Here is a 22,396-nt window from a genome sequence, read left to right on the forward strand (position 1 = left end):
AAGTGAGGAACATAGAGAGCGTTGGTCCTGCCCGCCAGGAGCCGGCCAAGTATAGGGACAAAGGAAGCCAAAAAACGAACAAGACCCCAGGCAGACAGGAGTGGATGGATGTGGAGGTTGAGCCGAGAGCAGTTGCCATTGGCTGAGGAAATCAGAAAGGTTCTGGGAGAAGACATCAGGCCCCGCCGGGCCTCAGTCTGGAAGCTGTAGCTCCATGGAGCTGCCCACGATGTCCAGACCAAGTCTGCGGTTGGCTTCCCTGGGAAACAGCCCCTGGAATGGAGATAGGTGTGCAGGAGTTCATGTGGGACTCCTGGAAGGAGTTGAGGCCTTTGTGCCCCCCAGTGACCAGTCAGTCTCTGTAACCTTGGTCAATGACAAGTTGTCACCTGGGAGCTGGTGGCAGCCAGTACTCTCCCACCGCACAGGGCAACGGGTAGCCAAAGCGCCACACTTCACGGACAGCATCTATTGAGCTCCTTCTGTGTGATAGGCACTGAGACCCAGAGACCATCACTGTAACAAACCGCCTGAGATAATCAGCTTATAAAGAAGAAAGGTTATTTTTTGCTCACAGTGTTGGAAGTTCCGGTTCACAATGCTCTGTTGTTTGGGGCGTGTGGCAAGGCAGCGTGCCATGGCAGGGGCGTGTGGTGTGGGACAGAACCCTGAACTCATGGCCAGGAAGGAAAAGAGAAAGAGGAAAGGGCTGGAGTCCCTCAGACCACCTCAACAAAGGACCGCCCCCAATGACCTAAAGTCCTCCCGCTAAGCCCCACCTCTTAAAGGCTCCACTCCACCCCAAGAGCCACACTCTTATCACACGGGCCTTTGGGGGACGGTCAGCCTCAAGTACTTAGCAAGTCACGGGACGGAGAGGGAGAGGGGTGCTGCAGGCGGAGGGGGACAGGTGGCCACGACCCCTGCCCTTTCCTCCCTCAGCTGTCCCGCAGGCTCGGGGGCTCGGACGACAAGGTGTCAAAGCTGACCCGGGCCCTGGCGGAGATCAAGAGGAGGTTCCAGAAGACGGTGACGCAGTTCATGAACTCCATCCTGCTGGCTGCAGGTGAGGGCAGCGGGCGGCCACGGGGTGGGGACTGAGCTTCTCCCCGCCCGTCCCACCTGGGGACCCGGGCAGCAGGGGTCGGGCCCCGTTTGGTCACCCCAGGGGACCTCAGAGGGAGGGGGCCCTGTCCTGGGTCATCTGTCCATTCCGAGTCCACTCACTCAGTCAATGCTTGGACAAGGGAATGGAGGAAGAGAGGCCCTTGGCCTCCAAATTTTCCCGTCAAGTAGGGAAAGCAAGACGGGGATATAAATCATACCGTCCTGTTGTGTGCCTGGACACAGAGGTCACAACGAATGTCACCATGAGGTACAACTGTCATGTACCAAGTACAGTGTAACAGAATGAGCCGTGGCCCACACCTGTCATCCCAGTGACTCGGGAGGCTGAAGCAGGAGGCTGGCAAGTTCAAAGCCAGCCTCAGCAACTCATGGAGGCCCTGAGCAACTCAGCGAGACCCTGTCTCTAAATAAAATGCCAACAAAGGGCTGGGGAGGGGGCTCAGAGGTTAAGTGCCCCTGAGTTCAATCCCCTATTCAAAAAAAAAAAATGAACATTACAAAGAAAGTAGGAGGACTTCTATCTTGAAGCACAGGGAACAGCATTCTCAGAGCCTGGAACAGCATGATCCAGGAACTGACTGTGGCCCCAAGCTCTGTGTTGGCTGCTGGGGCCAAGCCAGGCCCCTTGGGGAAAGTGGGGGCAAGGAGGGAGAGGCAGCCACTCTTAGGCTGGTCGCTGGGGGGGCTACGGTTGGGGCCCGAGAATCTCTAGACGTGGCCAAGCAGGGACGAGGTGAGCAGAGGGCGTTCCACTGGGTGGAGCCCAGGAGCAGGGACACAGGTGGCGCATCTGTGCTGACACGTGACAGCAGCAGCATGTCTTCTTACCAGGTCTGTTCACCATCGAGTACCCCGCCAAGAAGGAGGACTCCGACATGGGCCGGGTGAGGCTCAAGTCCGGGTCTCATCTGGAAAAGGCCTTCAGGTCCAGCTCCCACATGGCCGACCTCCTCTCCCGCTCCCAGTCGGCCCGGCCAGACTCCCTTGTGGAAGAGTCTATAAAGGAGGACGCAGAGTCCATTTCCATGAGCCCCTCCCGTAAGAAGGGCACCAGACTCCACGCCAGGGCCTCCCTCGCGTCCAGGTGGGCTGACCCTTCCCCCGAGGCGTCTGGGACGGGCAGGGAGGAGGACATGACGGGAGCCAAGTGCCACGTCCCTCCCTCCTGAAGCGGAGTCCTAGGGTGGGAGAGGGCAGGAGCTGACCTGGGTGCTGCGCACAGTTCTCCTGCCCGGGCCAGAGCCCAGGGAGAGCGGCTAGGAGAAGGGAGATCTAGAAAGTGCTGGCGGCCTGTCATCCCAACGGCTCAGGAGGCTGAGGCAGGAGGATGGAAAGTTTGGAGGCCAGGCTGGGCAACTTCTGTGAGGCCCTGTCTCAAAGTAAAATTCCAAGGCCTGGGGACGTGGCTCAGTGACAGGGCCCCTTGCCTGGCATGGCGCAGTCCTGGGTTCCACACCCCCCCCCCCAATACCCCAAACCAAAAAAAAAAAGGAGGCTTAGACCATTGACCTCAGTGGAGGTCAGGAAAAGAGGCCAGCTCAGGGTCTGCTTTGACTGTCAAGGGGACAGGCCTGCAGAGCCCGCAGCAGGCCCTGGGGTGTGGGAGAGAGTCGCCCACCTCGTTAGCCCCCAGGAAACAGAGGCGCAGGGAGATCAGGGGCCTGCGAGGCCGAGCACACCTGGCTGGTGAGGCCAGACTGGACTCCGCCCACAGCCTCCCCGCCCCCCACAGCGGGTCCTTGTTCATGGGCAGCCCGGCTGGGGCAGGGGCCTGTGAGCGGCCCCCTGAGGACCCCTCTGGATGCTCCTGCCGCAGGGGGAAGATGGCCAAAGAGGTGCACAGCCCCACGCGGTGGGCGGCCTCGCCCTCCGACTGCCCCTTGGTGCTGCGGAAGCTGCTGCGCAGGGAGGACATCCGCGCCGGCTGCAGGTGCATGGTGAAGGCCCCCCTGGTGTCCGACGTGGAGCTGGAGCGCTTCCTGTCCGCGCCCCGCGACCCCAGCCAAGTGCTGGTGTTCGGGATCGTCTCGAGCCAGAGCCCGGGCAGCACGGCGCAGCTGCAGTGGGTGCTGGACACCCTGTACAACCACAAGCAGCAGGGCCGCGCCTCGCCCTGCATCCAGGTTGGTTTGGGCCCAGGGAGGAGACCCCAGAGGCCAGAGGAAGCCCCCGCAGCGCTGGGACCCGCTGAACCTCCGGCACAGAGGCCACACCCCTTCTCTTCCCCAGGGCCTTTGCACGTCCTGCCCTCTGCCCTCTGTTCCACTGTGCGCTAGGACTCTGCCAGGCCCCGGGGACCTCTGTCCACTCAGACACAAGCCAGGCCCTGCAGAAGCTTCTGGCAGCCCCAGGAGGCCCCAGGGAGGGCCATGACAGGAGAGCTGTCAGTGCCCAGGGCCCTGTACCAGTCACCTCCTGAATTCCATCAAGTGCCTCCCAGGATGAGTGGGGTTTGGGCACGTGGGTTGGGTTTCTGCACAGGTGTAAACTGCAGAGTCTGAATTCATTGATGATGAAGCCTAAAGGGGACCTTAAGGAGCCATAAGGAGGGTCTCACTCCTATAATCCCAGCAGAGGCTCAGGAGGCCGAGGCAGGAGGATCACAAGTTGGAGGCCAGCCTCAGCAATTTAGCAAAGCCCTGTCTTGAAATAAAAATGGAAGGACCTGGGGTGTGGCTCCGTGGTAGAGAGTCCCTGGGTTCAATCCCGAGTATCCTCTCCCCAGAAATTTTTTTTTAATATTTATTTTTTAGTTGTAGCTGGACACAATATCTTTATTTATTTTGTATTTTTATGGGGTGCTGAGGATCGAACCCAGCACCTCGCATGTGCTCGGCCAGCACGCTACCGCTTGAACCGCATCCCCAGCCCCCCAGCCCCTTTTTTACATTTTCTTTAGAGAGAGGATCTCACCAAGTTCTCTCGGGCTTTGCTAAATTGCAAGGCTGGCCTCCAACTTTCGATCCTCCTGCCTCAGCCTCCCAAACTGCTGGGATGACAGGCACGTGCTACGGCCCCGGCTCCGGGACTATTCACTGAGACCCTGCTCTGTGCCCGTCCAGGGATCTGGTGGCCCTACCTAGAGCTCTGGGTTCGGTTCAGGTCCTGGCGCGGGACTGGACCCACTGGAAGGCGTGGGGGAGGGGCAGCCCCGGGGGACAGTTGGGGACGTCCTTGGTGCCATGGAGTGTGGACTCCTCAGCCTGGATGCAGGTCCTCCAGGGGCACAGTGCCCCTCTCAGGGCTCTGCAGGGCCACTCCGCAGGGCCAGGCCAGTGGGCAGCTATCCCAGTGGTGGCCTGTAGAGGGCGCCATGCAGACCCAGGACCCTCCCCGGGGGCAGGAGGGGTGACCCCGGTGTGTCCCGTTGGCATGGGGTGAGCGTGAAGCCTGTCTCTGTGCAGTGTCGCCACGACCCCTACCGCCTGCTGCGCTACGACCTGCACGGTCCCCTGCAGAGGAGCCCGTCCCTGCTGGTGAAGAGGTTCGCCGTGGTCCAGGGCATGATCCTGGTGAGCGGGGCCAGCCCCCTGCCCTCCACTCTGGGCCTCCCAGGAGGGCCCCTGGGAGGGCCCAGCAGCCTCTGAACAGCCTGGTCCAGCAGAGGCTAAAGGCCAAGCAAGGGGGGGGCCTAGGCCAGGCTCAGGCCACCTCCCCAGGCGGGTGGCTGAGGCCACGTCCTCCACTGCCCACAGATGTTTGCTGGGGGGAAGCTCCTGTTCGGGGGCCGCGTTTTGAACGGCTACGGCTTCAGCAAGCAGAACCTGCTCAAGCAGATCTTCCGGGCCCGGCAGGACTGCAAGATGGGCTACTTCCTGCCCGACAACTACAAGTTCAGGTACAGGGGACACGGGGCGGGGGGCGGCCTGGGACTTGGGCCAGATGCCTAGTCCTCGTGTCTGTGGCGGAGATCCTGAGGATGGGGCTCGTCAGGCAGGACCCCCAGCTGCAGCCCCGCCTCCTGTCCCACCTGCGTCACCTCATTTGGAATCACTCCAGAGGGACCTTCTGTGCCGCGGGGAACAGCATTCTCTTGAGACTGGAACAGCATGTACCAAATGTTTACTTGTCCCTGGTGACTTCTGCCACAGAGCAGAGTCTCCATTCTGACCAGGCCTGGGAGCCGCAGCTGATCCCCCAGGAACCTCTAGACACGTCCGTCTTCAGACCTCAGTCTCAAGGGTCTTGCTGAGTTGCTGAGGGCTGGCCTTGAGCTCCCGATCCTCCTGCCTCAGCCTCCACTTGGCACCTGCAGCCCCGCTCCTGCTTGGTTTGCCGAGTGCACACGGGTCCTCGGAGACCAGTTGTGGGGAGTCACAGGGAGCAGGGAAGACGAGGCTCAGGGTGTTCTAGAATGTTCCAGAGGCGGAGAGGGGAGAAGGAGAGTGAGGGAGGGGAAAGGCCAGGCCCAAGACAAGCCGGGACTGCTGGCAGATGCCCCGCCTCCTCGTGCCATTCCGCTGTTACCAGGAAAGGGCCGCGGGTGTCTCAAGTGGGTCGGGGGCAGTGGGACAGAGCTGTGTGGCATTGTCACGTGTTGTCAGGTTGTGGGCATGACCCTGTCAGCCTTTCCCGAGAGCTGTCCCTGTCGGGGATGAGGTCACTGTTAAGTAGTCACGGTCTCCCGAGCTGTGGGGGGTTCAGGGGTTCAGACAGGACTGGCCGGTGAGCTGGCGACAGTTTTCGATAACTTTTTTGAGGAATTCTGGGCAAAGAATCAGAAAAAGAGACAAACCAAACACACAGACCCAGAGATGGTCAAGGTTCTTAAGAGAGGAAAGAGGCAGAGTCTTGCGAGTGTGTACAGGACTCGCCTGATTCTAGAGCGGCCTCTGAGGTGCCTAGAGAAACAGAGAAGGACGTCTGGATAAGGAAATGTTGCCCTGTCACAGCGGGTCCTGTGGCCTGTCTCTGACTCGACCTCTCACAGTCCTGGAGCTGACGGGGCTGGGCCAGGCAGGGGATCTGTGTGCAGGTTCATCCTGAGGTTCCCTCTGGGCTGCTGCCTTTGCATGGCCTCCCCGGGCGGCCTGGGCTTCCTCACAACATGGCGGCTGGGTTCCAGCCTCGTTAAGTCTTATGGCCTCACACGTCCCACCGCACTGGAGTCCCTGGGGCAGCCCACAGTCGAGGCAGGGGAACCAGAACCTACCTCCCGATGGGGGAAACCACGTCAAAGATTGAGACAGGTTTTTCAGAGCGTCCCACCGGCTGCTGATCCCCTCCAGCTGGGTGACTAGGTTGGCACTGCCTGACGGGCCTGAATCGTCCGGGCTCCGGAGGCACCGGGTGAAATCGCACAGTGTCCTTACGAACAGGATGGGACACTGTGGGTCAGGCAGAAACGCAGACGGCCATGTCCAGTGAGGTGCTTGGTGGCCGCGGGCAGGGCGGGCTGCGTTGTCCTGGGCTTGGCTGCTCCCCTCTGAGCGGGCAGCCTGTGTGCAGGGCTTGGTGACCCTCCCCGATGGGTGGCGGCCTCTGGGGTAGGCACGGCTGAACCTTAGCTCAGCTCTAAGTGTCCACCTTCAGCCTCGGGAGGTTGACGGGCCGTGGCCTTGGCAGTCAGGGCCGGCTGGGTCACTTAGGTCCCCTGACTCCAGGGGGACACAGGCTGACGGCTTCGTCCTTGAGGCTCTGGGAGGGCCTCGCTGTCCCTTGGTGGGAACCGTGTCTCCCGGATGAGCCAGCCCTGCCCATCCGCAGGGTCCACTTTGTGGACTGAGCCAATCGTCGGTGGCAGTATCCAAGGAGGAGACCTGGGTGGTTTGGAAGTGGCGTAGGCTGTTTTCCCTGTCCCTGTTTTTGGTGACAGCAGGAAGGGGGCAAGAGTGTCACGGTGCCCCACAGGGAGCCCTTGTTCCGTCTGGCCTTGCACAGGAGCGTTGGGAAGACAGGTCCCTGGGGACAGGTCAGCAGGGTCGACGCAGGGAGGTGACCAGAGGGCTCAGGAGGGGCTGGGTGGCCACTGGGCTGGGCGGCTTGTCTCCCCTTGGAGGACCCGGCCACGGGGACACGGGGGGCAGGGTCCTCGAGGACCTGACGGAAGCGAGGGGTCTGGTGAGGCCCAGGGACGTGGTCCTTCCCGTGAGGCCCTGGGGGAGACGGAGACGGGGGGTGCCGCAGGCAGAGAGGAGTGGGTGGGCAGGGGGCTGCGGGGCGTCTGGGGGTGCCCTGTAGAGACCCCTGCAGGCCAGAGCGCTGGGACGCCTGGGGACAGCCCTTCCTGCAGAGCGGGCAGCGGTCTCTCCGCACATGGGAGCCTCTGTGTGCCGGTCACCTCCGTGTACAGGATCCCTATGTCCCTCCCTTGTCCCTGCCCCGTCCTCTGGGGGGCCCCTGGGAGCATCTTCCTCCTGGGCGTCCACCCCATCTCCCAGCTTCAAAGCCACGTCACTGCTTCAGTTTCTGAGCAACTCAAGGATTCTTGACCTTGACCTTGACCTTGACCTTCTTCACCTTGGCTGAGCCAAAGACCCAAAGAGAAGAGCCAGCAGCCACAGAAAGACTGACGCCGCCGCCGTGTGACTGTGCCGTGCCTGAGGCTCCTGGCGTCCCCAGTCCATAGAGACAAGGTGGAACGGCCAAGGTCAAGGGCTCAGGGGGAAGAGAATGAGCTGAAAGGGACAGAGTTTCCGTTCTGCAGGAAGAAAACGTTCTGGAGCCCTGCGCACAGCTCCCACCGTGTGCTTAAAGTCATACAGAGGGCCGGGCGCGGTGGTGCACACCTGCCATCCCCGCCGCTCGGGAGGCTGAGGCAGGAGGATCTCAAGTTGGAGGCCAGCCTCCGCTACTTAGCGAGGCCCTGTCTCAAAATAAAAAATATGGAGGGCTGGGGGTGTGGCTCGGCGGTGAAGCGCCCCCCCGGTCGCCCTGGCCGCCCCTGCATCGCCCACCTCCCCACCGACCTGTGCCGTCTCTGTCTCTGTCCCCCCACAGCCTGGAGCCCCAGCCCGAAAGCCCCCCTCCTCCCGGAAGGCTTCCTGGGGTGTGGGTACCGCGGCCGCCGCCTCCGCCCGGGCGCCCCTCTGAGCCCGCAGCGCAGCCGCCCAGGCTGAGAGGGGGTAGGTGGAGGACCCCAGCCCCTGTCCCCTGCCTGGCCGGGCCCCTCACCCTGTCCTTACCAAGCGGGCAGGGAGACCCTCGGGGACAGGCCGTGCCGGGTCTACGCCTCTGCCTGGGCCCTTAAGCAGCAGCATGCAGGGACGGGGCAAGCGGTCACCCTGCTCTTACCAGGGTCCCGGCTGGGGGGACCCAGGGACCTTGGACACTTGGGGGTGCCCAGGGTCGAGCACAGGGCCTGGGCCGTGTCCACCGCGTGCCCAGTGGCTGCCCTGCCCCTGCCCCCCTCTGTGGGGAGGCCCGGCCACATGCAGGGTGTCCCCGTGATCCACGCCTGTCCCCTCCCTGCCCACCCCGCCCTGGTGAGGTTGAGGTGCAGGGGACACGCACAGGGAGGGACAGAGAGCAGCCACCCAGAGGGGACTCTCGAGGCAGGTGCAGGTGGCCCGAGCCCCGCCGGGGGCTGTCCCCTGCCTGGTGTGCCTGGGCCGTGACAGGGGGACAGGCTGCGGCAGATGCCGTGGGGGGGTCCGCGCTGGGGACCTGGGAGCCTTGGCTCGGTCCCTGTCACCTCGCCCTCCGCTGGCCCCTCTGAAAGGCTGGTCTCCCTGGGCCTGGGAGCTGAGTGTCATGTCCGTCCGTCTGTCTCCCTGCTGGACCGTCAGACCCCGGGGTAGGGATACCCTTCTTTTGTGGTCTTGGCCCTGGCTGGGCTGGGCCTGGGCCTGGTGGCCCCACAAGGACCGGCAGAGTGACCTGTGACATCCCCTTGCGGTGCTGAGGGTCCTGGGCTGGGCCAGCAGGGAGAGGAGGGGGTGTCGGGGGCCAGGTGTCAGAGAGTCCAGGGGGAGCTGACCCGGCTCTGAGCCAGGAGCCCCCACCCCGGGTGACACGCACATCAGGGCAGGGGTGTCCCTTAATCTGGGCCTGGTGGAGCCCACCTGTCATCCCAGTGACCCAGGAGGCTGAGGCAGGAGGAACGCATGTTGGAGGCCAGCCTCAGCCACTAAGCAAGAGCCTCTCTCTGAGCGCGAGAGCCCCTGGACACAGTCCCTAGGGACCCAGGACCCGAGGGCTGGCCTCATGCCATGGAGAGAGGGTGCCACCCAGGCTCAGGACCCGTGTCACACCCTCCTTGTCACCGAGGCTTGTGACATTGCCACAGGGAGCCGTGGAGTTAGCAAGAGCTGCCACGAGGAGCTGGTGACCATGCTGGTCAGTCAGGGCCTCGATCCACGTGTCAGACGAGGGCGCTAAGTGTCCCCCTGCGGATGTCAGGGGACCTTAGACTGGTTCCAAGGGAGGGAGACAAGGCCAGGTTAAGGAAGATGCCGTCTCGGGCAGCCAGGGGTGAGGCTGGAGGCAGGGAGGCCAGAGAGGAGGCCAGTGCCCAGGAGGGGCTATTTCAGGCCCTGGCAGGACTGTGGGCTCAGGGCCTGGTGCGCGTATCTCTTCCTTGAGTGTAAATATGGGGATGGATGGACAGACAGACGGATGGACGGGTCAGTGAGTGCAATGCCCAGGTCTCTCTTCTCTGCACCCCCTAAGGATCTACCACCAACCACAGACCCCAGGGACCTCCTCCCCGCCCCCCGAGGCCGGAGCTCTGTGGGACAGGGGCCCTGGCGGACCCCCAGCCTGACCCTGCTCCTGTGTCCCCCCATCCTTCCCTCTCAGCATAGCAGGGGCTGGACGTGGGCACCCGGGGCCCAGCCACGGGCACAAACGCCTTCATCTTCTGTCGGGGCTGCAGGTGGCCTTTGAGGGTGCACAGGGGTCACTGGCTCTGGATGCGGCCTGGGGTGGGGACGGAGGGGGAAGGGGCGCACTGGCCTGCTAAGTGCAGATGGTGACAATGTGCCCAGGTTCTGTGACCTTGTTTTTGTTTGGGGATGTTGTTCACATCAGGGATTGAACTCGGGGACACTCGGCCACGGAGCCCCGTCCCCAGCCCTGTTTCCTACTTTATGTGGAGTCAGGGTCTCCCTGAGCTGCTCAGGGCCTCACCATTACTGAGGCTGGCCTTGAACTCGTGATCCTCCTGCCTCAGCCTCCCGAATTGCTAGGGTGACACGCCGCAGGTGCCGCTGCGCCCGGCTGTGAGCTTTTGTGGGATGGCCCGGCCCTGGTCCTCCTGCATCCCCACCCCAGCCTCAGCGGGGATGACTGGGTCACCTCATTGAGTCTTAGGCATAGGTGCCACTGGCCCCCAGAGCCCCCCAGGTCTCACCCTGCGTCATCACCCACCAGATGACAGGCTCCTTCCAGATCAATAATCATGACCACATGACAAGTCACTGAGCAAATGGCCAGTCCTGTCTGGGCCAGTGATATACTATGCAGCCCTGAACAAGCCCACTCCCCTCTCTGGACTGCAGTCAGTAAAATGGGGACAAACAGCCCTGAGCAGCCTGCTGCTCGTGGCTCCTGTGATGCTCAGAAACCTCCTGAGGTCAGAAACACAGGCAGCACCTGCTGCAAAGCCATGGGGTGGGGTGTAAAGGTGAGGGGCACCCACACCCGTGCCTTTCCTCCGGTGACTGGAACAAGGTGCCGTGGTCTGGGTGTGTCTGTCTCCACCCCCTTCCCAAGTTCCCTCGTTGACCTTCTCACCTCCCACGGGGTGATGCTGGGAAGAGGAGCCATTGGGGAGGTGATCAGGTCATGAGGGTGCTGCTCCCTTGAGTGGGATTAGTGCCCTTGTGTAAGAGACCCCAGAGGACGCGACTGCCCCTTCCGCGGTGTGAGGGCACGGCGACAAGCTGCCATCGGGAGGAGTGTCCTCCGCAGACACTGAGTCTCCCAGAGCCGTGATCTGGGACTTCCCAGACTGTGAGAAACACACCTCAAGATACCCCTCTGTGGTTTATAACAACACCCGGTCTGTGGTGTTTTGTCACAGTAGCCCCAGACAGTCTGACGCCAGGTCTGCATGCCGAGCGGCCTCGGCAACAGAAACGTATTGGTAGTTCCTTGGCTTTGGGTGGCAGGATGCCACCCTTGGGGCACTTGGAGCCCCACCACCGGGCATTTCGAGGTTAGTCCCCTCTGCCCGGTGGCCACGTTTCCTGTGGTCACGGTTGGGTGTCCAGGTGTGGCCAGCACATGAGCCAGAGCCCGTGTGGCCTCTAACAGAAGCCTGGGGACCCGGCCCTGAGCTGGCTGCGGGTCCCCAGGGTGGTGCCCTTGACCCAGGCCTGACTTGTCTCTCCCTCTGCCCCACGCAGCTCTGTCCCGCCGTGTCCCCTGCCCTGCAGCCTTTCAGCCACTATCCCAAGCCTGGAAGATTCTGAGGCAGCTAAGAAGGCCGCGTCGGGGGATCTCGAAGGAAGCGTCTCCTCGCTGGCCCTGGGAGACAGGGTGGACAAGGACATCGCTTCCCCGGTTGACGTGAAGTAGGTGGCCACGGTGGCTTGGGGCCAGCAAACAGGCACAGCGCGCAGCAGGGGGTCCCTGGCTCTGCCACCGGCCGCGCGGCCACCGCAGGACTCTGGCCTTGCATGGCCACCGCTCCCCAGGCACGGGTCTGTCCCTAACCCTGGCCGCTGTGTCCAGCCGGGCAGCCAGAGGCTCCCTGGAGCTGCCAGCATTGCTCTGGGGGTAGACGCTGCAGCATGAGCCCTTTGGTCTCAGAAAGGACGAGACTGTCCCCTGGGTCCCTGCCCGGCACCTGCTGGGCCCTACAGAAAGTTCGGGAATCCAGAGGCCAAGGCAGGGAAAAGGAGACCGTGGGTCCTGCAGGACCCCGTGTCAGGAAGGAGGGAAGGAGGAGCAGGAGCAGGTGGGAAGGCCACAGGCGTCACGGTCCCCTTCCCCAGGGGGCGACACCCCATGGCCGCAGCCCCCCACCCAGGCCCGGCCAGGTCCTGGGCCCTGCCCCCCGCCCACCATTGCCTCTGTGTTTTGATATTTAGGCCCAAAGATCCCGAAGTGGAGCCGCCACCTCCCCCCAAGCTCAGAAGGGGCAGCCGGAGGAAACAGGCCACCAAGAAGTGACCGCCAGCCCCGGTGGCCGGCCGTGGACGCCCCTGCCCGCACCTCGCCCCGCCCCCTTTAATAAAGAAACGTGCCTTCAGCCTGTGGGTGAGGCCCGGGGACGGGGCAGCCTGGCTCAGACGGGCCCCCAGCCCTGGCCAGGCCAAGCATGGGCCACCCCCGCTGTCTCCAGCCCACGCTTCCTCGGTGGCCTCTGAAAAGTCCCATCCCCAGGAGACAGGAGGGCCACCTGATGGACCACAGGGTCACCCCAGGAGCCTCTGATGGGACACGCCTGTGTCCTCTGACCCTTCTGTGGGTGGGAAAGGGCGCAGGTCCTGGCCCAGGTGGAGAGAGGAGGGGACGAGAGAAGGGAGGGGGTGACTGGGAGAGGAGGGGACGAGAGGAGAGGGGACAAGAGGACGGGGAGCTGGAGGGCATTGGAGGTCCAAGAGCGGGGACTGAGGAGCCAGAGGAAGAGGGGTGACAGGCGCCCCGGGAAGTCCTGGTGTGTGCACAGAGCCAAGCTGGTGGCCCCTGGACAGGCTCACGTCATTCAGCCGGCCTCTGCAGACTGGCCACCCGGGCCTCCGCTGGAGGCTGGGGCACCCTCAGAAGCACCAAGGGGCCCCCAGACCTGGGTCCCCCTGCAGAGCCGCCTTGTCCCATGTCCCCGAGAGGGCTGGCCATCCACAGCCCCAGGTGGGCAGCTCTGGGCTGGACTGGGCTCCCCTGAGCTCTTTCCCAGGAACCAGGACGCCCCAGGGTCCTCTGAGCCCAGAGCCTCAGGCCCCGAGCCCCGGGGGCGAACTTTCTAGGGCGTCCTCTGCAATAGACGCTTTTTTCAACCTGAACTTTCTGAGGCTTGGTTTCTATCTGAGTCAAACATTTGCCTACAAAAAGAACTGGTTTTGTCCTCCTTCGAGCCCCCTCCCGTCCTCCCCAAGATGGCCCAATTCAAAGGAATCTCTAGAGAGTGGAAGTGCATGGCACTCGGGCCGGGCCACCGCTCCCACAGCCCTTGCAGACATCACCAATCGATCACAGCACCATGGAGTCGGGTGGATTCACCCCAGTGAGGAGACCCAGTTAACTACCCATCTGTGCCTCCCATGAGCAGCCCGTTTGTCTGTGTGACTCCGTTTTCAGGAAGACTCCCAGGAGGAATGAAGGGTGGGATTTATGAGGAAGCAGGACAGTCTCTGTGCCAGCAGGGAAGGAAGGGGCATCCGATGACTCACGGCCCCCACGGTCAGCCTGCGTTGGGGGCTGCACAAAATGGTCTCTGGGAAATGACCAGGAGACGGGAAGCCTGCCCACCAATCGACTCTGCATCAGAGGACATTAAAACAGGAAGGAAATCCCAGGGATCTAGGTAACTGACTCCTCACTTTACAAAAAAGGAGACTTGGGCTGGGGATGTGGCTCAAGCGGTAGCGCGCTCGCCTGGCATGCGTGCAGCCTGGGTTCGATCCTCAGCACCACATACCAACAAAGATGTTGTGTCCGCCAAGAGCTAAAAAATAAATATTAAAAAAAAAAGGAGACTAAATGGCACACAGCAGTATCAGGGGGTCCCTGATGCCACATCCAGTCTCCCAACTCCCTCCTTCCGTGCGGAGGTGGGGCTGGGCCCATAGGGCCATACTAGAGGCCCCAGGGCCCGAAACCCCGTCCTGTCATGAAGAGGGCTGGGGTTGGGACTCCGTGGTAGAGCATTTAGCTTAGCATGTGGGAGGCCCTGGGTTCGATCCTCAGCACCGCATATAAATAAATAAAAGTTCCATCAACAAGTAAAAAAAAATATATTGGAAAACCGGAAGATAGAAAAAATATCTAAAACACCTTTAAGAAAATCACAGAAGCACATCACAAATTGGGAGAAAAATGAATTTCCAAAGCAAGTTGAGAATGCTTACCATGCAAAAAGACAACTCAGTTTAAAAAAAGAAAATGGACTAAATATCTGCACATTTTGCAAAAGATGCTGTAGAGATGTCAAAAAGAAGCACAGGATGAGATGCCCAATATGATCAGCCTTGGGGGAAATGCAGACTGAAGCCACAAATGAGGTCGCACTAGACACCTATTGGACTTTCAAACGTGAACTGAAAAGGCCAAATACGTCAGCCAAGCAACGAGAGCTCTGCTCCTCTGTGGTGGGGGTGTAAAACAGGGTCAGAGGACTTTGGAAGTAACTGATGATTTCTTGTAAAAGCCCACTTCACCCATGACCAGGTGAAGGAGCCAGGTTGAGACGCAGGCTGCAGAGCCCCTTCTGTACGATGTGAGAACATTCTAGAAAATGCCAGAGAAAAGAAGCCACAAAGGGAGGACAAGACTGATACCCGAGTTTTCATAGCAACGCTGGGTGCCAGGAGAATGGAGGAGTGTGGAGGAGTGGTTTTAAAGAACTGAAGGGTAGGAATAGAGAAAGTCAGGTGTTTAGCTTGTGAGGAAGAAGTGCAGATACCGATGCGCGTATGAGTCGAGAGGGATGCACAGGCAAAACAAGTTAATCTTAAATGGTGACCATCATAAAGAAAAAAATAGAACATATAACCTTTCGACCACCAATGCATCTCTGTCAATCCAAAGGAAAGAAAGTAGAGAGAGGAGAAAACAGTAAAAGTAAGTGACGAAAATAAGTCCCAAAGTGAGAAGCAGTATAATAAACGTGAATGTGTTAAACTCTCCAACCAAAACGTTAGGGACTCTCACACACAAAGACCTGTCCGTGAGTGTTCATTGACGCATCATCTACAATATCATAAAATGGAAATGAATGTCCATCAGCAGCTGAACAGACAAACAGACTGTGGTATATCCACAAAGCGGAAGGTTACTCAGCAGTTTATTTTATTTGTTTTTTTGTTTTTTTTTTAAGGAGTGAAATCCTGATACATATTACACAACACAGATGACCCTTGAAAATAAATACAAAAACAGTCACCACCGGTGATGACTCCACTTATAGGAAATGTTCAGACTCAAACATTTAGAGACAGAAAATAGATTCACGATGGCCTCAGGAGGAGGGAGGGAGAAATGGGGATCAACTCCTAGGGTTCTAGGGTTTCTCTTACGCACGAGGCACACATCCTACAATCAGATCTTGGTGACGACTACACAACTCCGTGAATACACTAAAATCCACTGAATTTCACGCTTTAAATAGGTGAAGTGCAAGGTATGTAAACTCTAGGTCAACAGAGCTGTTAAACTTGGGGAAAAAAATGGGATTCTCTAGGGGAAAAAAATAACACGAAATCGGCGTCTACTCGAGATGTTCAAAAATAATACGGCACATAAATGTCAAAAATGAAGGAGTAGGTGTGCCTGGTGAGCAGGACTCTGCCTTCCTCCTGACGATCCTCCTCCACACCCTCCCACCTCGACGTCCTGCTCACCCCGAGCCCAGGGCCACCGTGTCCACCCTCTGTGGACGGAGACCTGTGAAGCCATGGGCCAAGTGAACTTCTCCTCCTCTTGCTGTTCCTGTCAGGCCTCTTGGTCACGGAGATAAATAACCCTACATATGCAGTCTCCAAAGGCCTCAAGCAAAAATTCATGGACCCCCCCCCATTGAAAATTCAGAGCCCACTGTGAATCCTTGCACGTGCCCATCCCAGATGTTAAAAAGCAGAGAAAAAAATGTACAGAGAGAGACCAAAGACTGGGATAATGCACTCAGAACATATGGGACTTTCTCAAAAGGAAGCCATGTGTCAGGCCATGAATTAAATTCCCTTAATTCCTCCTCCTCCTCCTCCTGGGAAGTGTCTGTTTGGTTCCTTGTATTCTCCAAATGGGATGCAACACAGAGATACATAATAAGATACGCCCAACACCCTGTGTTTATGGGAACTGAAGTACTATTACGAAGTAGGTCTCAGGTTAAACTCAAAATCCAAAGGAAATCCAGAGATCTTTAGAAGCGGATGGGAATGAAGACTCAACGTGTCATTATTTGTGGGACGCAGCTAGAGCTGCGTCTGGGAAAGAACAGTCCCCAGGACCCCAGAAAGGCTAAAAAGGTCAAGCAGTCAATTTGTCAAGTTGAACGAGGTTACAACAGAGTGATCCAGACAGCACACCTGGAATCCCAGCGGCTTGGGAGGCTGAGGCAGAAGGATCGTGAGTTCAAGGCCAGCCTCACTTGGTGAGGCCCTCAGCAGCTCAGGGAGACCCTGTCTCTCAATAAAATATAAAATAGGGCTGAGGCTCCGTGGTCGAGTGGCCCCGAGTTCAATCCCTGGTATAAAAATAAATGAATAAATCAATCCAAGCAAAGAATTGCAGATAGTAATGAAGCAGTGAAGATGTACAAAACCCGAAACTGGTCCTTCAAGCAGAATAATGAACTTGACTCTGGAAAGATCCGCGAGCTTAATAAACAGAAAGTGACAAAGACTTCTTTTCCAGTTTTTTAAATTCGTTCTTTTTGGTTATGCATGACATTAGAGTGCATTCTGACATATCGTACTCACATGGAGGATGACTTCCCATTCTTGTGGTTGGACACGATGTGGAGTTTCAGTGGTCGTGGGTTCCTGTAGGAACACAGGAAAGTTATGTCTGATTTATTCCACAGTCTGTCTCATCCCTTCTCCCTTCCCCCCCACTCTGCCCCATCCAATCTGGTGAAACTTCACCCCCCCCCCGCCCACAACCTATTGTGAGTCCAAATCTGCATATCAGAGATAATATTCAGTCTTTGGTTTGGGGGGAATTGGTTGATTTCACTTAGCATGGTAGTCTCCAGTTCCATGCATTTACTGGCAAACGTTATGATTTTATTCTTTTTTAAGGCTGCGTAGTATTCCGTTGTGGATATGTACCACATCTTCTTTATCCCTTCATCTGTTGAAGTGCATCTAAGTTGGTTCCATGACTTGGCGACTGTGAGTTGAGCTGCTGTAAACATTGATGTGGCTGCGTCCCTGTAGTGTGATGCTTTTAAGTCCTTTGGGTATAGACCAAGGAGTGGGAGAGCTGGGTCACATGGTGGTTCCATCCTAAGGTTTCTGAGGAATCTCCATCCTGCTTTCCATATCGGTTGCACCAATTTGCAGTGCCACCAGCCGTGTCTGAGTGTGCCTTTCCCCACGTCCTTGCCAGCGCTCACTCTTGTCTGTATTCTTGGCAGATGCCATTCTGGCTAGATGAGATGGAATCTCAGTGTCGTTTTAATCCGCGTTTCTCTAATTGCTAGTGATGTTGAACATTTTCTCCTATATTTGTTGACCAGTCCTATTTCTTTTTTTAAAATCTTTTTCTAGTTGCAGATGGACACGATACCTTCATCTTATTTATTTTTTTAACGTGCTGCTGAGGATGGAACCCAGCGCCTCACACCTGCTAGGCAAGCGCTCCACCACCGAACCACCGCCCCAGCCCCGCTCAGGGTTCTTGTTCTGTGAAGTGCCTGTTCAGTGTCTTTGCTCATTTATTGATCGGGTTATTTGTTTTTGTTTTGGGTTTTTTTTTTTCTGGTGTTTTCTGAGTTCTGTGTGTGTCCTGGGGCCGGATGCTCTACCTGAGGTGCAGATGGCCAAGGTCACCTCCCGCCCTATGGGTTCTCCCTTCACCTTCTTGATGGCCTGCTTTGCTGCGAAGAAGCTTTTCAGTTTGATGAAATCCCATTTATTGATTCTTCATTTTACTTCTTGGGCTTTAGGAGTCTTGATGAAGACTTTTTAAGAAGAGGGACTGTGGACAGCCATGGCCAATAGATACGAGGACCCGATGGTGTCCACCCCGTCCCCTGGGTCTTGGTCCCAGGGGTTGAACCCAGGGGCCCTCGACCACGGAGCCCCGTCCCCAGCCCTATTTTGTATTTATTTAGAGACAGGGTCTCCCTGAGCTGCTCAGGGCCTCGCTAAGTGGCTGAGGCTGGCCTCCAACTTGCGATCCTCCTGCCTCAGCCTCCCGAGCCTCTGGGATGAGAGGCATGGGCCACCACACTGGGCTTGTTCCTGGTTTTGTTTGAGGTTCTGGGGGTGGAACCGAGGCCCTCGTACGTGCCAGGCAGGTGTGTGGCCACTGAGGTGCACATCCCGAGTCTGAATCTTTTTTTTAATATTTATTCTTTGGTTAGTTGACACCGTACCTTTATTTCATTCACTCATTTTTCTGTGGTGCCCAGGATCCAACCCGGCCTTGCACATGTAGGTGAGCGCTCCAACGTGCAGCCCCAGCCCCAGCCCTAAGGAATACATTTTTCTGTCTTTGGCTTCTTTTCTATTCATGAAATTCATCCGTGGGATGGAAGTTCACCCGGGGCCCCGTGGTCTGCAGCATTTCATCGCCCAGACAGAGCACAATGCCTTCAGCCCTGGACGGACAGCAGGGCTCCTTGTCCACCCAGGAGATTCCCAGATCAGATAAAAACATAACAAGAAAAGAAATGAAATCTCATTGCTCACTGCGCCTCCGCATATCGACACGAAAATTCTCCACAAAATATTAGCAAACTGAATCCAGTACTTTTTTAAATGATTTTTTTTCATCTTAAGGCACCCGTTTTTATTTTAAAATCATCTCTCTTCTTATTTTAAAATGAAAAATCCATTTTAAAAAATATCTATTTATTTTTTTAGTCGTAGTGGGACCTTTATTTTATTTCTTTACTTTTCTGTGGTGCTGAGGATCGAACCCAGGGCCTCCCACGTGCGAGGTGAGCGCTCTACCCCTGAGCCCCAGCCCCAGCCCCAAAAATCCACTTTTTTTAAATTAAAAAAGTAATAATAACAGTTCATGATGCATAAGGTCTCTCGTGGCAGAGAGAAGAGGGTTTAATATTAGGAAACCAGTTGGGGGGTCGTGGCTCAGTGGCGGAGGGCCTGTGTGGCCTGTGGGAGGTCCTGGGTTCGAATCTCAGCACCGCAGAAAAATCAGTGATTAAAATAAAGGTCCAGCCACAACCTCAGGGCCTTTGCACGGCTACAACAAATATCCAGGGAGCAGGGTCCTTCCTGACACGATGAAGGGCCTTTCCTGTCCCCACGTCCCCATCGCCCACCCTGCTGCCGCTCGGCTGTCCAGACCCGCAAGGGTTAAGCAGCTTGGCCGCCTGCCAGGAACCAGGCAGGAGCAGGAACAAAGCATCAGCTGCAGGGTGACTGTCCCTATCTGTGACAATCTCCCGGTCCCCAGCCTCAGCCTTCGGAAATGAAAGCCCCTCCCACCCGCCAGGCTCCTCCGCCGGTGGCATCCTAATGACTTTCCCGCCAGGGAGACTGGACGGCCCCTCGGCTCTGTCTCCTCCTCTGGTCCAAGGATCCTGGGGACAGTCCCCTCCAGCTGCCCCGACCTGTCAGCCTGCACGTGGGAGAGGGATTGGGGTGTCCCAGCTGCCGTCCCTGCAGGAGGGAAGGGAGCAGGGAGTGGGGGTCAGGGGGGGTCCAGAGACGGGGAGGGTGCTGCTGGGAGTGGGGTCCCCAGGCATGCCCTGGGGACAGCCCAGTGGCCCTCGGGAATCCTCCCTGAACCCGGGAAGCGCCAGCCAAAAGGTACAAGAGGCCCTCCATCCTCCCTCCTTTCTCCACCTGGCTTCCTTTCTGTCCTTTTGAGCATGCTGAGAGCCATCCCAACCTCAGGGCCTTTGCACAACCAGGGATCCCCACTCAAGCAGAACCCAGGAGGAACGATAGCACATGTCCACGGGGGCACGGCCATGTGAAGGTTGACAGCAGCCTCGTTCACAGCACCCCAAGGGGAAGACAACCCGAATCCACGGGTTAACGAAAGCGTCAACAAATGTGGGCTATCCTTACGAAGAAATATTATTCAGCCCTCAAAAAGGACGAAGTACTGATACACGGTACCTTACGGATGAACCTCATTTTCCCCATGTTATATATATACATGGACTGCGGCTTCTTCTGATTAGGATCCCATTCTTGTGGTTGGACATGAGTGGCCTTTCACTGGTCAAAGGAAAGTGACGTCCCATTCATTCCACTGTCTTTCCTATTCCCATCCCTTCTGCCCTTCATTCCCCTTGATCTAATCCTCTGAATTTCTATTCTCACCCCCCGCTTTATTGGACATTAGCATCCACACTCCAGAGAGAACACCAGGCCTTCCGTTTTGGGGGACAGGACATATTTCAGTCAGCAGGATCGTCTCCAGCTCCATCCGTTTACCGGCAAATGCCATCATTTCATTCTTCTTCGTGGCTGAGTAATATTCCACTTTGTATACACACCACAGTTTCTTTATCCCTTCGTCTGTTGAAGGGCCTCTGGGTTGGCTCCACAGTTTAGCTGTTGTGAATTGTGCTGCTATGAACATGGATGTGGCTGTGTCCCTGTAGGGTGCTGGTTTTAAGTCCTTTGGGTACAGACAGAGGAGAGAGATAGCCGAGTCACATCCTGTGTGTGTTCCTGAGCCAGGTCCCCGGCTTGGCTGGTGCAGAGCACTGGTGCAGGATGCCAGGGGTCCCCGTGCAGCCTGTCACCTCTACAGGAGGGACAGCAGGGCAGGGGCCCTGGCTTCAGGGAGGGGGACACCAGAAATAAGTGCCCAGCACCAGGGCTGGGGTATGGCCCGAGTCCCCAAAGCCCGCGGTCCAGGCCCTGCCCTGTGGTGGCTTGTGGGGAGGAGGTCAGGATTGGCTCCTGTGAGCTGTTACCGTGCCCACGGGGCCCTTCAGGGGCCACTGGCTGCCAGGGCTTTATTTTAGGTGACAGACCACCCTGGAGCTGGGTCCGCATGCTAGTCGCTCCCTGTCCACTGGGGGCGCCACACCCCGGCCGTCTCTGTCCCCCTGGGCTGTCTCTGTCCCCCTGGGCTGTCTCTGTCCCCCTGCGGGGTTCTGCTCCGTCTCATCTACTGGTCTCAACAGACCTGTGACACAGGGACCAGCCCTGTCCCCACGTGTGGGCTTGACTTCCAGCCCATGTCACCTGAGTTGCTGTGTGACCTCACAAAAGTCTGTCTGCTTCTCTGTGCTTCTAAGTGGGCATAATTTAAAGGGTCTACCTCTTGGGGCTGATTAGGGAGCAGATGACAGGTTGGCTGAGGGCCCTGGGGGAAGGACCTGGTTCTGGATGACAAGGGACCCCCCGGGAAGGGACAGGGGGAGCAGTGGGGTGGGGCAGGGAAGGGGCCCAGGACCTGCCTCTTCCTGAGCACGTGGCCTCAACCTGAGGCCAGCACCTGGCCCGGCCACATGCCCGGCCTCCTAGGGACCAAGTGAGGTCCCCAGACGTGGGGGGATTGACTCCTCGCTCCTGGGGGCTTTAATCTGACCCCAGAGAGGGCCATGCTCAGCCCAGGAAGCTGCCATCTTGCACCCAGGGAGGGCGAAGGCTCAGTCTCTGGATAACGATAAGGGTTCTGACCGGGTCTGCCGTGTGCCACCCGTTAAGGCCACCGACTTGCTCATCCCTCACGACAGCCTCAAGAGCTAGAACCTTTAATCTATGCCCGCTTAGAAGCACAGAGAAGCAGATAGACTTCTGTAAGGTCACACAGCAAGTCATGGCCCTGACGGTCCCTCTGGCACCTGTCTCTCACCTGACCCCGGGGCCTGTGGCTGTGGCCCAGGTGGCTTAGGACAGGGCTGCGGCCACCCGCGTGTGTGCCTGCGTCCAGGGTCCCAGCCGCCCCACCTTTGCCCTTTTAAATTTAGCTACAGGAAAAAGCAGTGTGGGCCAGGCTGGGGACATGGGGACACGGGGACAATCCGCAACAGGAAGCGGTCATCCGAGGGGCGATTACAATGAATCCCGGAGCCACTGTACCTGGGCCCAGGTCACCAGGGCTGCTGGGCCAAACCTCTCCCACCCACCTGGCCCTGGGGCCAAGCATGGCCAGGAGCTGGACCGGCCAACCCAAGGTGCCCGTCTGAGAGAGGAAAAAATAGTGGCCAGAGGAAGAAAAGTTCTGGAAATTTCCTGTGTCCCTGCGGTGGGAGGGCTTCTCTTGAAAATCAAGGACATGGGGAAGGGGGGGGGGCGATTAGGGAGCCGGAGGAGGTCAAAAGCGACATTTGGAGGTGTCTTCAGTGTGGGGTGATGGTTTCCAAACCCCAGGGCCTCCTTCTGGAGGCAGAGTGGAGGCTGGGGGGTAGAGTGGAGGCCGGGCCTCCACTGAGCAGGAGAGGCCAGGGCAGACACAGCCTCCACTGACCGACTTGGAGAGGGTTCCAGAGGGTTGGCCTCCAGCCCCTGCAGCCCTGGGAGACCCGGTGGCGGGGGGGGGGGGGGCAGGTCTCCTGTTG

General features: G+C 58.2%; 1 protein-coding gene across 1 annotated transcript in view; it reads left to right on the forward strand.

Moving 5' to 3' along the window:
• The window catches only part of C16H3orf20 (chromosome 16 C3orf20 homolog), a 36,767-nt gene extending 20,189 nt beyond the window's left edge, over positions 1–16,578 (forward strand). Inside the window, exons 10-16 of the mRNA XM_078033407.1 lie at positions 943–1,066; positions 1,960–2,212; positions 2,945–3,251; positions 4,533–4,640; positions 4,824–4,966; positions 11,418–11,585; positions 12,105–16,578. Of these exons, the coding sequence (XP_077889533.1) occupies positions 943–1,066; positions 1,960–2,212; positions 2,945–3,251; positions 4,533–4,640; positions 4,824–4,966; positions 11,418–11,585; positions 12,105–12,186 (1,185 nt within the window). The 3' untranslated portion in view covers positions 12,187–16,578. The remainder of the gene's footprint in view (positions 1–942; positions 1,067–1,959; positions 2,213–2,944; positions 3,252–4,532; positions 4,641–4,823; positions 4,967–11,417; positions 11,586–12,104) is intronic.
• The last annotated feature ends 5,818 nt before the right edge of the window (positions 16,579–22,396 follow it).

This window comes from Ictidomys tridecemlineatus, chromosome 16 (genome assembly GCF_052094955.1).
Source record: "Ictidomys tridecemlineatus isolate mIctTri1 chromosome 16, mIctTri1.hap1, whole genome shotgun sequence".
In the NCBI taxonomy this organism is placed as follows: Eukaryota; Metazoa; Chordata; class Mammalia; order Rodentia; family Sciuridae; genus Ictidomys; species Ictidomys tridecemlineatus.